Consider the following 16,887-nt stretch of genomic DNA (forward strand, 5'->3'; position numbering starts at 1 on the left):
CAAATTTGGTTAAGGAGAAATGTGTTTTTAATTTTATTCACTCTCATATGTAAAATGGTCAAGGTCGGCTTCACCACCTTCAAGTCCAAACGATATGTCTTTTGACCCTCCCCAATTCCTATATATAGAGGTGCTTCCAACCTCATTTGAAACAACAACAAGGAACATAATTCCTCTAAAATAAGGTGCGGATCTAAGGCTAGGGCATTCAAGGGAAAAGAATTGAGTTGATGAGAAGTATATCTCCATTTGGGTATAACTTTCTATGGAAGAGAGGGCTGCAGTTGTTTGAGGTTTGCCATAGCCAGCAAGGAGGCTTGGAGGACTGTTTGGAGGCAGTTTAAGGCTTCGGGTGCTCTTCTATTTCAGGCCGCAGTTCAGAGAAGAAGTGATAATGCTTTCTGTGTTTTGTACATATCTCAGTTTGGGCCGCAGATAGGGTTTCCACTACTATACGTTTGAAGGCACTTGTGGAAGGGCCGAATATGCTTGTTTGTATCCTCCATCTTAGTCGCAGTCAAGGAGGGTAGGCCGTAGTCAATACAAAGGGTGTAACCTTTGTCTCTGAGTAGTCTAATGCTACTACAGGACTGGAGACTTAAGCCCCATATTGTAGACATTAGACAACAACTCATTGACCTTGTTTGACTATCCATTCTTGGACTATCTTGAGCTTATTCCATTCATGAAAGAAGACTTCATCATATGATCATGGACTGAGTTCCTTTAGGATATCATTCTGCCGTTGCTTAAGCTACTCCTTATCTTTGGTTAGTATTTGTCTGCTGCTTCTTGAGGACAAAATTACATACTTGATTGGGCTTCCTCATTTGCATTTGGATAATGGTTCAAATCATCATTCATGGCAAGTCAGTTCTGACTTTGATTGTACTCTTTTTCACTGCTGATCATTTAATTTTGATAATAAGAAGAATTGTTCAAAGGTTTTCCCCATCTTGGGGTTTTTCCTTGGCTTGAGCCAATCCTTGTGTTCTCTTGTCTTGGCTTGTCTTCTGCATTTACATTGGATGTTCTTTCAGTCAATGGTAAATATGATCTGTAATGGAATACTAGAATTAATAATGGGCTAATGAAGTGATTGACTTAAGCAAGGAACATGTTACATGTTAATCCAAATTTAACCGAAGCCTTTGTGCAACCTCACTAAAGAATAATGTGTCATCCCTTTCCTGCACTAGAAACTGACTGGAAATGCTCTAGAATCCTCCTGCTACTCCCTCAATCACTGTTGCTCTGGCTCGATCTCACTTCCTTGCTGAGTCAATGATAGCTCGATCTGCCAAGGATACTCGCTCTCCCTCTCTTGCTCAATGTATTTCTCCTCATCCCATCGATATGCTCTTATAATCTCTCGTTGGATCACCAACGACCATGATTAAATCGTTATCAACGACTAAGATCATCTTAGACTCGATTCGTGTGAGTCTCTAGAGCTTTCTCGATCTTTCTCAATTAATTGTTGTTAATTAATCAATTTTCCTAAGTTAGACTTAGGCATTTTTTAATTATTGATCAATTAACTTAATTGAGTGGTCTCTAGGTGTTTTCTCTCGAAACCTTTTCTGGGTTTTGGATATCTTGTGTTCCTTAGCCTCTCTGGCACAAATCTAGACTAGAACACCTGTTCGATGCTACCAGAAAAACTAATATAAGAGTGGTGGGGTTCTCTTTAAATAGCATCAGTGGGGCCTTATGGGTAGGTATTGTGCTTGCAAATGACTTATCATATTGCTTGTTTTAGAAAATTTATTGGCTGGTTCGATGCTTTAAGGCCAGTTTCATACCAAAGCCTGGATTGGACCAGTTTTTCCTTCAAAGCGTTTGGACCACTCTATTCCACTGGTGCTAGTCTAGTTCCAATAACGTTGGTTGGAAGTGGAAAGCAACCCTTTTATCACTACAGGCCTTCATTGAAGTAGTTGTGATTGTGACAAATTAAGTCCTTCTATTTCTAGAGTACTTTATGTCTCCATCAGCCCATGATTGATAAGGATTGGTTTCCTTTCATCTCTTTTCTTTCTTTGATCTTGTCCTTCATTTTCCTATCTAGTCCTTATCCCATTTTCATTTCCATCCCATTTCATATTCTACAACCATCCATATGGTGAAGGGTTACTCTTCTTATATCACCTAGGCCCCCCCACTCCATAGTCTTAGCAATGTTATTGTGGGATACCCCCTTTGAGTTGGAATGCCAACCTAAAGATAGAGGGAGCTACTGATGTCACAGTGGATAGCCTTCTTGAGTTGCACAAAACTAATACTTCGGTGAGTGGGACTCTAGAGTCTACACTTTGTGTGTGCTAGATTTTGTTGGAACACATCCAATATTGGACACTTAGGGAATAATACAGTTAATCCACCTTGGTATAGATTTATCCTTTTGTCAGTCTCTCCCTACCTTATCATCTTAAATTTTAATGAAATCACATCAAATAAAGTCCTTAGTATTCTCAAATGAATAATAGAATGGAGTTACATTATCCATTATCTTTACTATGGACCTGCCAATCACAGGAAAACAATGTGATGTGTATATGCCATCTTCTTCATATTCTTAGCAAACAGGAAACTTAAGGCCTTTATGTGTTTAGTTATGTCTTCAATTTCAGTGCTTCCAACAGAATATTCTCAGTGCAGGAAAAGGAATATTTTAAAATTGATATCCTGGGTGGTTGTTTCTTCTTTAGACTCTCTTCAAGATTTTTGAACGATTCATTTATGGAGTAAAATGATTTATTTCTTTGAAATGTAAATCTAGAGTTTCTTTTCTCCAATCCATGCCCACCAGACTTTAATTTTTTTTGGCTGAAAATTATGGCTAGCACGATCATGGCTATTTGATGCAGGATTTTTGGTTCATATAAAATTTATGAAGCTGACCCGTTTAAAACTGTGAATAGCTATCTGCAATAGTTATTTGTTATTTTGAGCAGATATGTTTAATATGTAATAAATCAAAATTTATTTACAGCTCAAATTATCTGTAGGTTTTTTATAATGTTTATTTTTCATACTGTCATACTTATTCTCTTTTCGTTGTTTTATCTTGGTTTTGCAGTAGTGATATCTTAGATGATAATGTAAAGCAACGTGTTGCCACAACTTTCCCGCATTTTGGGCATTCAGGCATAGTTGAGGCGGCTAGGGAGCTCTGTATACAACTAGATGGAAATTTCGAAAATGCAGATCAGATAGCTTTAGATCAGACCTATGAGAGTAGCAATGGACCTGGAGGTAGGGTACTTCCAGTATGTGGACATCTCAATGTTTTCATCACTATGGCACACAGTTTTAGTTTTGGAAAAGGATCTGCACAAAATTCTGTGAATCACCCTTCATAGGCTTTTTATTGTTTCTTGATGTATTTTATTACTTAAGGATGAAAAGTGTGTAATTTTTATGTGAAGAAGGCTGCCACTATAAAAAATAACCACAGTATTACAAAGGGGGGATGTATAGAGCTAGGTGATTAATACTTTGAAGTCCAACTTATGGTGAAAATAATAATATTTTGGGATTGTGCACTCCATTTTATTCTTTGTGGGTGCCAATAACATAAAGCTAGCAAGGGTGATAATCTTTGGAAAATGCTGAGATGAGGCCCATCTGAGTGTACATTCTAGAAGTCTTTCTAGTATATAATTTTTTTTGCATGGAAAATTTCCTTGGGGAAACCCTCTAGGCACTTCCTCACATTCCCTGAATGGTGCCCAGGGTATATGCTGCTGGAAGACAACATGTATGCTATAACCCCGATGAACCCAGGGTGATTCCATGTTGTGACCTCCTTGACCTTATGGCTTTGGTATGGTAAGCCAGACTACTTGATCTAACCCTTGGGGCTTAGAAATCTTTCTATCTGTGGAAACTTCATTGGGATTTGGGAGTATTAAAAGATTCTGGATTTTGACTCTTGAGTATCTTCGGATTCTGCTGTAAAATTAATTGGGTGGATAAACCTCTTATGCTGTAACTTATTTCTGAGTAATTTGGAAAATATTATCACAGCAAGTGCCATGACATGTTGTTTCTTGTCAAGTGAGAAGGATAGAAATATGGTTTTTAAGATTTTACAACCATCTTTGGAAAGCATCTAATTTGTTTGTTTAAATGTTCAAGTCTTTGTTAGAACTTAGGGGTTTGGATGAAATCTTGTTTGTTTTGTCTCGTAAATTGTGTGTGTTAAATATGGATCACTTACCTTATGTTGAATAGGTGGTCAAGATGCATCATCTCATCGAAAGAAAGGATTCCTTTCTTCTATATTGGGGCCTGATGGAGAGTGTCATGGGTATGCTTTGCGATTTGTTGGACATTCTTTGGGTGGTGCAATTGGTGCGTTAGCAGGGATAATGGTATGGGATATTGTCAATTTCTTTCCTTGTAGGCTCTATGCAGTCATCAATATGACTAAACTTGTTATTAATAAGTGGATTCTAGGTGAATAGTTAATATGCATACTTTGATGTTTCTGACATATTTTAGCTTTATTTAAGAAACAATTGTGGTTTTATTCATAAATAATAATTCACCTACAAATGGAGACGACATAAAATTGTGGGCTATGCTATTCTGTCTGTTTTGCTGATTGTTTGGTTTCACAATCAGTATTTTTTATCAGTGCTGTAGTAAAAACAATTTTTGGAAACATGATAATAAAAATAATTAGAGTGCATGAGGGCTTGCTCAACAAAGTCAAGTTAGTCTTCTTAAATGCTATATATGTCATTCATTTTTAAGGCTTATCATGGATTTAAGAAATATACTATTACATTGTCAGGGTGGATGACTAACTTCATGCTTGATTGTGTTTCATGAAAGTAAACCATACATTAATACAACAACAATGACCTTTGGTTTCATCTTCCAAGGTCTGAATGCCGCTTCCTATCCACCTACAACTCTTCGTAATTCTTTACAAGAATATTTACAAAGTTTACCTCAATCCCCTAGGATTGTTGAAAATTGTAACTAGGTTCGGTCTTCATAATGACCTAATTGTAATCATGACATTATATATTCCTGAAAAAGAAAGAAAAATAAAATATATTTTATTTTGGAGTATGGGTTTCATACTCAAGTTTGAGTAAAAAGCACGTTCTTCATGCTTTTGGGTTTTCTAGGTCTTTCTAGGATAAAAAATATTATTAGTCATGTGTCGTAGTCTCATTTGGACACTTCGTAATAAAGAAAATATTTATTTTGTTAAGAAAAAGCCATGGATAAGCCCAAGATCAAGTCGGCCCAAGGAGTAAACCAAGTCGGCCCAAAGGGAGGGAATTTGACCCTCAAGAAAGGCTATATAAAGGATAGGAACTCGACTCATTTGGTTACTCATCTCACACAAGTTTGATCTGCAATAGAGAAGAAGAGAAAGAGTAGCTGGAGGATGAAGAAGAGGAGCAGAAGTTGAAGTTTGTCAAAGATTCTCTTTTCTTGTCTCACTAGGGTTTGTGAAGTTGCTAGTTGTAGGAGGCCGAAATTCTGAAGCAGTTGCAGGAGGCCGAAATTGTAGGGGCCGAAATTCTGTAGCAAGGGTCGAAGTTGAAGTAGCAAAGTTGCAATATCGAAGTTTTGAAGCTTCCTTGGAAGAGATCTTGCTGGGGGCTGACTTGGGGTTTAGAGGGTTTGTTGGCTTTGGTTTTTGGGTCTTGGAAGTCTCTTTTGTAAGCAGATTCTAAAGAAGAAGAGAAGCATTTTCTGGGTTTTCCCTTGGAGGGGTTTTGCCCTGGCTTGGAGCCTATATCTTGTGTACTTTGTCTTGTTGTGATCTTCATTGTTTTGGTAATTGCTTGATGAACAAAGATCTAATAAAGTAATAAAAGACCAACACATATCACAAGTAATTATCAAGTTAAGGAAAATCATCTAAATACACAAGTCTCTTGATTTTCCAACATGGAATCAGAGCTAAGGTGCAAGAAGGAGACTGAAGATCACATCTTTGTTGGCACTATGGCAAGGGCTGTAAGGAAGGGTTTCAAGGTTCTTGGAAATCTCGCTACATCCATCAAGAATTGTCTATTGAAGATCATCTCCAAGCTCGCAAAAGAAGTAATAAATGGAAGTTTGTTCTCTGCTTTATCTGGCACTTTCAAAGATGAAAATGTGTGGGTTATTGGCACTAGTGCCTCCAGACATATGAAGGGAGAATGCAGTCAACTCGAAACCCTATCTAAGGGTAACTCATCTCATTCAATAGTACTTGGAGACAAGAAGAGCTATCTAGTGAAAGGGATTGGATCCACTTCGTTGGAGCTCGAGTATGGTGGAAGCATTCACCTCAACAATATTTTGTATGTTCCAGGTTTGAAGAAAAACTTACTTTCTATTTCTTGTCTAGAGGATAAGGGTGATAGAGTTGCTTTTGTTGATGACAAGGTTTTGGTTTGGGGTAAGGGCTCAAGTATTAATGATGATAGGGTAATTAGGATTCGTGGGGGGACATTGTATGGACTCTTTACACCTCTATCTCAAGCCCTAGTCCACTTGGAAGTGAGTCCCTTCGAACTACAACATGGAAGGTATGGACATCTTCATTTTAAGATTTTACCATCTCTAAGTCAAATGGTTAATGGCATCCCTGAGTTAAAGGAAGAACATGAAGGGACTTGTAAGGGATGTGCTCTAGGCAAGAACGTAAAGAAACAATTTGCAAGTAGTGACACCAGATCAAAGGAAATTTTAGATCTCATATACTTAGATGTATGGGGACCTATGGCAATAAAGTTTCTTGGTGGGCATAAGTATTATGTAACCTTCATTGATGATTACGCAAGGAAGACTTGGTTATACCTTCTCAAGAATAAGGATGAGGAATTTGAAAAGTTTCAGGAGTTCAAGAATGAAGTGGAAAACCTAACTGAGAGAAAGATCAAAACTTTGAGGTCTGACAATGGTGGAGAATACACCTCCAAGGAATTAATAGCTTTCTGCAAGGAAGCAGGGATTAAGAGGGAGCTCATTGTTCCTTATAATCCTAAACAGAATGGCGTGGCAGAAAGGAAGAATCGAACTATTGAGGAATGTGTTAGGGCTATGTTGCATGATCAAGATCTCCCTCAATTCCTATGGGGAGAGGCATGTATGACAACTATTTACTTGCAGAATCAAAGTCCTCACAGGATTCTCAACAATATGACTCTGGAAGAAGCATTTACAGGAAAGAAGCCAAGTGTGGATCATTTTTGAATATTTGGGTGTCTTGTGTATATTCATATACCCAAGAAAAAGAGAAAGAAGTTAGATCCTACCAGTTTAAAGGGCATATTTGTCAGGTATAGTGCTTCATCAAAGGCATATCAAATCTATATTAAGGAGGATCGTTGAATTGAAGTAAGTAGGGATTTCATCTTTGATGAAAGCATATCTTACAAGAAATCAAAGGATGTTACGTTTAACTCTGATGAAGATGAGATACCTATATGTGAGAATATCTCTAGGGATAATGATGGTCAAGAGCAGACATCTACTCAAGGAAATGTTGAAGGTCCTTGTGAGCCTATACAACAAGTAATTATTCCAGAATATCGGAAGAGGCTTGTTTGGTTGCAAACTACTCTTCCAGAAGCAAAAGGACATAAAGCATCAGGGACTTCCAGAGAAAGTAAAAGACCGAAAAGTTATTCAGGGTATGCTGCATACATGATAAAGCTTATTGAAGCGGAACCTTCCTCCTATGAAGATGCAACTAAACATCAAGAGTGGAGGAATGCTATGCAGGAAGAATACTAGTCCATAATGAATAACGATGTCTTGGAAATTGTCCCTAGGCCAAGTGACAAATCTCTAGTCACTTCATTGTGGAATCTGCTCCTAGGAAAGGGCTGGTAACCATCGACATATGCCCAACCACTTGGCTTCCACAGGCTACCAAATTTGTCCACACTTGGATAACCTTCCACCTAGCAACAATTCAACATAGATACAACATACACATACCTCTTTGACTGGTGTAACATTGTCGCGATTTAGGCTCCTGGTTAGGACAAGATGACAATCCTCATCAACCCATTTAAAATCTCCCAAACTGCCACCAAATTGCTGTAGCCTCCCCTTTTCTTCTACCTGAGCTTGACTTCTCCCTAAAACAGGGTCTCGACTTCTCTTTAATGTTGCCCAAACAAACCTGCGACCTCCTGAAATGTTATAGCCATCATGCGTCCTTCAAACAGAGAGAAAAACCACCCTTAAGTCACACCAAAACCAGCCCAAAAATCCTCTAGAAGATGCAGCCTGCTTGCTCCTCTACTCGGCTTGCCCAAACAGTCAAGGAAAAGACACTACCGACTCTCCTCCACCTTCGCTAAGGCTACTTGTCTCTGCGGTTGCTTCTGAAGTTGTATCTCTATGAAAATGTTGCACATGGGATAATGAAATAACCTTACACGTGTCTAATTTGTATCCTCACATGTGGCTCCAACGAATTGCATAGGTGTGGGCTCCAACATGCCTTTTAGCACTTCACCAACTGAAGCCTACATGACTTGAGTGCTACAAAAAACCCCATAACACTTAAAAAATCATATCTCATCAAGGACAACTCGGATTTTGGTGATTCTCATTGTGTTGGATTCTTCTCATCATCCTCTTTCATCTCGATCCATCACATGTCCAAAAATCGTCACGAATTCACACCCACAAGCTCGGGTGCAAAGCCCCCATCTTGGGTTCCAAGCGCACAATGCCCTATTGTAGCGCTCCAACCTCCAAACCTCGAACCCTAGGGCTTGGAGAACCTCCCAAGCTATCAAAAATCAACACTCTGACTTCTCTCTTTTCTGGGGTAGTCCAGACTGAAGTTAAGAGGACTGTTTTCTACCCCAGAAAATAGTCACACGTGTGAGAAACAAAAGCATCCCTACAGTCATAACTATAGCAACATAACAATCCTATATTTATCTTTGTTTGGGCTAGAAAGTTAGGCCTACAAGGCCACCTACTAAAGCGAAGGTAAGGCTCTCTCAAGCGAAGGTGAAAGGCCCCTAATTTGCAAGGTTACTTGCCATGCGTGCGAGAATCTAGGGCTGCTGTATAGTCACTTCAGTCTACACCTACATCTCAAGTAGGATCTCATTTGGTTGAAAGAAGGAAGGTGCCTACATAAGTGAAGGATATCTCTAAGTATAGAAGATAAGCATCTCATCTAGAGCTCACATAAACAAGGTTTAACAATAGTTGAAAGAAGGATAAAGTGTCGGGTAACGAAGTGCCGGAAGAAAGAAGACTATGTGCCGAGGAACAAAGTGCACAAAGGAGGAAGGCCTTGACTTGTGCTTGGAGGACATTCTAGTTAGGGGTCTAGGGTTTGGCACTGATCAACAAGAAGCTTCAATAAGAGAAACTTACGAAAGGATTTTCCTCTCAAGAGAAGAGAGGTTTTGGCCCTGGCAGAGAGCCAACATCTTACGTTCTTGTTCTAAAGTGTCGGGTAACGAAGTGCCGGAAGAAAGAAGACTATGTGCCGAGGAACAAAGTGCACAAAGGAGGAAGGCCTTGACTTGTGCTTGGAGGACATTCTAGTTAGGGGTCTAGGGTTTGGCATTGATCAACAAGAAGCTTCAATAAGAGAAACTTACCAAAGGATTTTCCTCTCAAGAGAAGAGAGGTTTTGGCCCTGGCAGAGAGCCAACATCTTACGTTCTTGTTCTTATGTTTTTGATAGCAGTTTGATGAAGTACACACACATGCATTAATAATAATAAGAAGAAGATTAAGCTAACAAGAAAAGTAAAAAGACTCCACAAATTGTTATCAAGTCAAGAAGAATCACACTACACCTAATTGCCCTTGATTCTTCAACATGGTATCAGAGCTAAGGTGACACATCAAGGAAAGGGCATCTCAAGAACAATCATCAAGGAAGGATATCTACAAAAGTTGAAGTGTCTAGCCAAGCAGTCTCAATCACTTCAAGGACAAGAAAGTCTACCATCTATCTGTCATCAAGGAAGACTACAAAGCAAGAAGAAGAGCCTTACATAAAGGCACCTACAAGAAGAGAAAATCAAAGAAGGACCTACATCAAGCTACAAGTCATCAAGCAAATCTCATCATCAAGCAAGTCCACTTGGAGAAAGCAACTTGAAGAACATCAAGATCTAAGGAAGGCAAGCCATCAAGTCTTCAAGGAGAAAGCAAGTCTACTACATCTCAAAATCTATCAAGTATATGTCCCCTTTTGAATATACATCAATGTCTTTTTGCAAAGAAAACAATAAATTGGTAGGTACCAATAACTTTCTTGCATGGAAGAAGAGGACCGATTTACTTCTCAAGGAGAATGAACTCCTAGAACACATCAAAGGGAATGTTACTATTCCTGCTAAGGAACAAACTCAAGCCTTAGCCAAGTATAATAAGGATGAGACAAGAGCTCAAAGCATTCTAATAGAATCCATCAAAGACTCTCTCATTCCTTATGTCTCCAAACTTGAAACATCAAAAGAAATCTATGATAAACTAGTAGAGCTATTCTTGGTAAGCACAGCTGGAGAAGTGATATCTCTTTGAAATGAATTGTACAAGATGAAGATATCAAAGGAAAGAATAGCTCCCTACTTCATGAAGATCTCTGAGATGAGGGATCAACTTCAAGAGCTAGGGGAAGTCATGTCCGATAGGGAAATGACAACTGTAGTACTCAATGCTCTACCTGAGGATTGGGGCAACTTCACATCAAGCATATATGCCAAGAAGGAAGCCACCCCACTAAGTGAAATGTGGTCTTTATGCAGGATAGAGGAAACAAGACTCACAACAAAGGAAGATGTGGGATTAAAGGAGCAAGCATTTGCTACCATGGCTAAGAGAAAGGGAAAATTTGGTCCACGAAGAACAAACAACAAAGATATGTCCAAAATCCAATGCTTTGGATGCCAAGAATATGGACACTACAAAAGGAATTGTCCTAAACTAAAGAAGGACAACAACAACAAAAGAAAAAGGGAAGAAGCTCACATGACTCAAGAGGTGAAAGAAGAAGAAAAGAAGGAAGATCCTCTAGATCTCTACTATGACTAAGTCTACTTCTTTACTTAAAGTCTTCTTTCAAAGTTTTGAGTAGTATAGGAGCATGTAGGAATAGAATAAAATTGCATGGCTAGAAACATCTTCTAGAATCTAGAAGCATGATGTACATAGAGTTCAAAATACTCATGTAGAAGGAGCATTTATAATAGAACAAAATGCATGGTTAGAAATATGTTCTAGAATATAGGAGCATGGTAGATATAGCTCAAGATATTCATGTCTAAGAAGCATACCTAGTATAGGACCTCATCGACAATGAAAGAAAATTGATCATGATTAAGAATCTTAGAAGACCTCCATCATCAAAAGGAAAGGAACATTTGCAGGATAAGGGTCTTCAAGATCCTATGATGGAATCTTCAAAAGAAGATATATAAACAAAAGTAGATGTCTCATTGGGAATCCCATTCATGGGATTCAAGAAAAGGATGATATGCAGACAAGCTAAGCTGAAGCAAGAAGGGCCACACCAAGGACAACCAAATGAAGCTAAGATGACCAAAGGAGAATCAAGATGAGGTATGTATGCATCAAGTTTAGTCATGTTATCATATGTATATTATTGAGTCATGGGAATAGTTCTATGACATGATCAACCAATGACATGCTCGAAGGCATGTACTACAATGCAATGAAGGTCAACAAAAGAAAAATACTCTCATAAGGAGTATAAAAGTGCTGACTAAGAAGCAAGAAGACATGCTGACTAGTCTAAGATGAAGAGGTGCTCCCACAAGAAGTAGAAGGTGGTTGACCAATCTATCCATGAAGAAGAAAATGAAGAAAGAGATCAAGCATGTGAAGAACACCATGATCACAAAGAATCTCCCTATCTGACAAAAATACTTTGAAGACATCTCCCGAAGAAGGCATGACAACTCTGACAAAGGAAGAAAAAGATCAAAGGACCCTTGACACCTATGAAGGCCTTGGAGATATGAAAGGTGTAGATAACTGATTCTACTCTACGAAGATGTCATGATGAAGAAGCCATCCAACAAAAGCACCATTTAATGTTGAAGCAATATCAGGATGAAGTCATAAAGGGATACTAGATCAAAGCATGGGAACAAGCAAGTACAAAGAAGGATCCATGTGAAGAGTAGTCCGAAGCGTAGACAAGATGACAAGGAATAACCAGATGACAAGAGAACTTGATATATGACAAGAAGGACACTTTCCACGAAGGAAGCAATGACATGACAAATCAGGAAGGAAAGTGATTGATGGATGGTGCCCTACCAAGAAGAAGTTTGAACAAAGACTTCATGACATCAAAGGAAGGAAGGAGATCAAGCAACTGGAGGACCCACGAAGAAGAAGTTGTTGATGAATGGACAAGTCCCTAGCTAAGAGGGAGTTATAACAAGTTCCCAATTACAAAGGAACTTGGACAAGTACCTTGTCAGAGGATACTTGGGCATGTCTTCCTCAATTGAGAGGAAGAGATAGACACAACATTCTTTTCTTCACTTGGGAAGAAAGAATGGGAGGATTGGGTAATCATCTGGCATCTGATACTCTTTGAGGATGTGTAGGGCATCCAAGACAAGAGTAGGCAAGAGGACCGATATTCTTTGAGGGCTGGGAACCCAAGATAAGAATAGTCCTAGAAGGTCATACTCAGTGAACACCTGGGTGGGTATGTGCCTTGAGAGACCATGACTAAGGTGTCTATAAGTCATTGGTCTCGCCAACATTGTTCTCTGATCTATTGAGAGATAGAGCTGTCAGTCAAGGCCTTGCTGTGGAAACAATGTTGGTTACTATGATGCTATAACAAATGGATTGCCAATCCGGTTTCTCTTATGTGAATTCTTCAAGATTGAAACATAGCCAAACACCTTGTAATGTTGTATGAATACTTCCCTAGTTAAGATGGAGTGTTGAAGGAAATGTAACTAGGTGCGGTCTTCATAAATGTACTTTTGATATTTGTATTTATTCAAGAAAATAAATATTATTTTATAATATATGTTAAGGAGTTTCTTGCTTATTGAAATAGGTCTAGCACATGTTAAAGTGTTATAGGTGAGTCAAAGAGTCAAAAGAAAATGTTGAAGACCTTAAGGGCATGTTACACCATGTATGTTTATGTATTAGAGTCAAGAGAATACCTCCAAGCAAAGTCAACAAGTCTCCTCCATGCAACGACATCACCAAAGAACCCATCCGAAGCAAAGAAGACAAGTTGGCCGACAATCTTCTAGTCTGCCTACAAGTCGGCCTAAAGGAGGGACATACCTCTATATATAGAGGTTGTCCACTCCTCCAAAGATAACGCAATCTACCTCTGAAATCAGCGAAGTGAAGGAACGAGTAAAGGGTGAAAAGGTGACGAGAAAGGGAGCCTCTAGTGCAACGAAGAAGGTGAAGTCTAGACCGAAGTCAAGAGGACTGTTTTCTACCCTAGAAAACAGCCACACATGCGAGAAACAGAAGCATCCCTACAGTCATAACTGCAACAACATAACAATCCTATATTTATCTTTGTTTGGGCTAGAAAGTTAGGCCTATAAGGCCTCCTACTCAAGCGAAGGTAAGGCTCTCTCAAGCGAAGGTGAAAGGACCCTAATTTGCAAGGTTACCTGCCACATGTGCGAGAATCTAGGGCTACTATACAGTCACTTCAGTGTACACCTACATCTCAAGAAGGATCTCATTTGGTTGAAAGAAGGAAGGTGTCTACATAAGTGAAGGATATCTCTAAGTATAGAAGAGAAGCATCTCATCTAGAGCTCACATAAACAAGGTCTAACAACAGTTGAAAGAAGGACAAAGTGCTGGGTAACAAAGTGCCAGAAGAAGGAAGACTAAGTGCCAGGGAACAAAGTGCAGAAAGGAGGAAGGACTTGACTTGTGCTTGGAGGACATTCTAGTTAGGGGTCTAGGGTTTGGCATTGATCAATAAGAAGCTTCAATAAGAGAAACTTACCAAAGGGTTTTCCTCTTAAGAGAAGAGAGGTTTTGGCCCTGGCAGAGAGCCAACATCTTATGTTCCTGTTCTTATGTTTTTGATAGCAGTTTGATGAAGTACACACACATGCATTAATAATAAGAAGGAGAAGATTAAGCAAACAAGAAAAGTAAAAAGACTCCACATATTGTTATCAAGTCAAGAAGAATCACACTACACCTAATTGCCCTTGATTCTTCAACATGGTCAAGCGAAGTTGACAAAGCCCCACTAAGGGAAGTTTCATGTGTGATCAAAGAAAACAAGGGGTGATGAGTAGAGAGGATATGGTACAAGGGTTGAGGGGCAAGGTGAATGGCAGAAGGTGCAGGGGTGGGTTGGGGAGGGTGGGGGATTGGGGGTTGGACAAGAGGTCAAGGATGTGTAGGACAATTGGGCATTGATATAGGAGAATGGGGAGGGTTTAGGGGTTGCAGATGAGGTTGTAAAGGTCGGGAAAATAAGGGTACCAATGATGGGGAGGTTGGGATAAAATGCTCCTCCCTAATTGTTGTTGTTGATATTATCATTAATTTTTTGTAGGACACTTCCTTAAGTTGCTGAAACCTCTTTTATTTCTATCAAAGACTGTATTCGACTTTATCCTAGGTACAATGTTAGTTGCTTGTGCATTAATTACCTTCTTTCGTCTAAGGACACCTTCTTAAGTTGGTGAAACCTCTTTTATTTCTATCAAAGACTGTATTCAACTTTATCCTAGGTACACTGTTAGTTGATTGTGCATTAATAACCTTTCGTCCAAAATAACTTGGGCCTTAACAACCAAATGAGTGATGATACAATATTGAAGGAAAAATTTGAGGAAAGTGTTGATTTTCTAGTGCAATTAAGACTAGTACAATTTTTCAAATCGATAACTACTTCTAATGATACAATTAGTCTTCTTACAATATTCAAATCATTAAGCAGTTATACATGAAAAATTTCAACCATTCACTTTCTTCAATAGAGCAATAGATATCACAGTAAACAGTAAAAAAAGAGATAAGAGACACCAATATTTAGGCTAATAGCTAGGGAAAAACCCATGAGGGGGAAGTCAACAAGTCTTTCCTTATAAGAGAGAGAATTCGGTTCATCAAAAGTACATTAGAATATTCCAAACATGATTCCAAATTTTGAACTCAATATATCCAAGTCAAACTAGTCAACAAAGAGACAAAACAATGAATTTTGGTCAAAGTCAAGTCTACAATAGAAGGGCTGAATTTTGGCCCGAGGTAGCTTTGAACAGGAGGGCCGAAATTCAGTCAAACCTCAGTCAAACGAACCTCTGCAATTTTTAGTCAAAGCTCAAGATTGACTTGCGGTCAACAACCTAGAGACAGGAGCAAAATCTCGGTCAAACAAAGTGAACAAATCCCTGAAATATTTGGCCTCCAAAACAGTCAAAGAACTTGGTCAAATAGAAGCAAACTCTCCCAAGTCAACGTTGGTCAAATAGAAGAATAAAAGGCTAGTCAACATAGAACAAATTCTCCTTGTCTCATTTGCATGTGTGGACTCCTTTTGATTTCAGATCGAATGGTGTGATTTGATGTGATGCCAAATGAGGGTCAACGAACTATTATTTATATGTGTTTTAGGAGGAGAGTTTTGACCTTGGGATCAAACCCTTAAATCACGTGGGGCTAACTTGTGCACTTTTTGCTGACTTGGTCAACATGAAAAATATGAATTCCTTCCTTTGATTTGCCAATGAAAATATTGACCATAGCTACCAATTTTCAACACTCCCTCTTAGCTAGGGAGGTATTTTTCATTCTCTCTCAAGATCAATTTCCCTTACCAATCCATAAGTCTCTCAGCAACTGCCCAAGGGAGAGATCAGATGTACAAGTCTCTCTCTTTCAAGATCAATCTCCTTGACCAATCCATAGCTCTCTCTTAGCAACTGCCCAAGGGAGAGATCGCAAGTCACATCATAAGGAAAGATACATATCATCAAAACACATCCCATAAATCAAAACCCAATTGCATCAAGGTCAATGCCCAAATGACCAATGGGATCAATCAATGACGCCAAACTCTCCAATCATATGCAATGGTTACACAAAGTCCATCTCATCGACCATAAACAAGGTCTCTCGGTCCACGACCCAAGGGATGAATCCTTATCTCAATATCATTCTCCCTGACTATATAGTCTCTTGGTCCACGACCCAATGGAGAGAACTCATCCTTCCCGACCAAACACATTGGCCTCTCAGTCAACGACCCAAGGAAGGGAACTCAAGATCAATCTCCTCGACCAATCCATAGGTCTCTCAACAATTGCCTAAGGGAGAGATCACAAAATCAATGTCCCCAACCAAACTAGTCTCTCAGTCATCATGACCCAAGGGATCACTTCATGCCTTAGAACCAAGCTCCCTGACCAAACTCACTGGCCTCTCGGTCAATTGACCTAAGGGAGGGACAATCTTCCCAACCATAATCTATGGCCTCTCAACTACAACCCAAGGAAGATTGTCAATCACATGATGCTATACAATCAATGCTTGCTCTCCTAGAGAGGGATTCTCAACAACTCCAAGTTGTTCTCTGAAATAAGAAAACTTCATTCGGGACAATGGCTTTGTCAAAACATCAACAATCTGCTCATTAGTAGGGACATACTTGAGCTTCACAACTCCCCTCTGGACAATATTCTGGATGTAATGATACTTGATCTCAATGTGCTTCGACCTGTCATGAAAAACCGGGTTCTCAAAAAGCTTCACACAACTTTGATTATCACAATATATAATGGTCGATTCCAGCACTTGATCAAATAATCCAGCAAACAACTTTTGAAGCCACAAAACTTCACAACAGGCTGAACATGCAACTATATACACAAATTCAACTGTAGT

General features: G+C 39.1%; 1 protein-coding gene across 1 annotated transcript in view; it reads left to right on the top strand.

The window, feature by feature from the left end:
• The window catches only part of LOC149150700 (uncharacterized), a 195,505-nt gene that overhangs the window by 72,454 nt on the left and 106,164 nt on the right, over positions 1-16,887 (top strand). Inside the window, exons 3-4 of the mRNA XM_089442908.1 lie at positions 3,083-3,258; positions 4,240-4,379. Coding sequence (XP_089299034.1) covers positions 3,083-3,258; positions 4,240-4,379 — 316 coding nt within the window. The remainder of the gene's footprint in view (positions 1-3,082; positions 3,259-4,239; positions 4,380-16,887) is intronic.

This window comes from Pinus tabuliformis, chromosome 9 (genome assembly GCF_031772625.1).
Source record: "Pinus tabuliformis cultivar Carrire ecotype Pingquan chromosome 9, CPIR1, whole genome shotgun sequence".
Lineage (NCBI taxonomy): Eukaryota > Viridiplantae > Streptophyta > Pinopsida > Pinales > Pinaceae > Pinus > Pinus tabuliformis.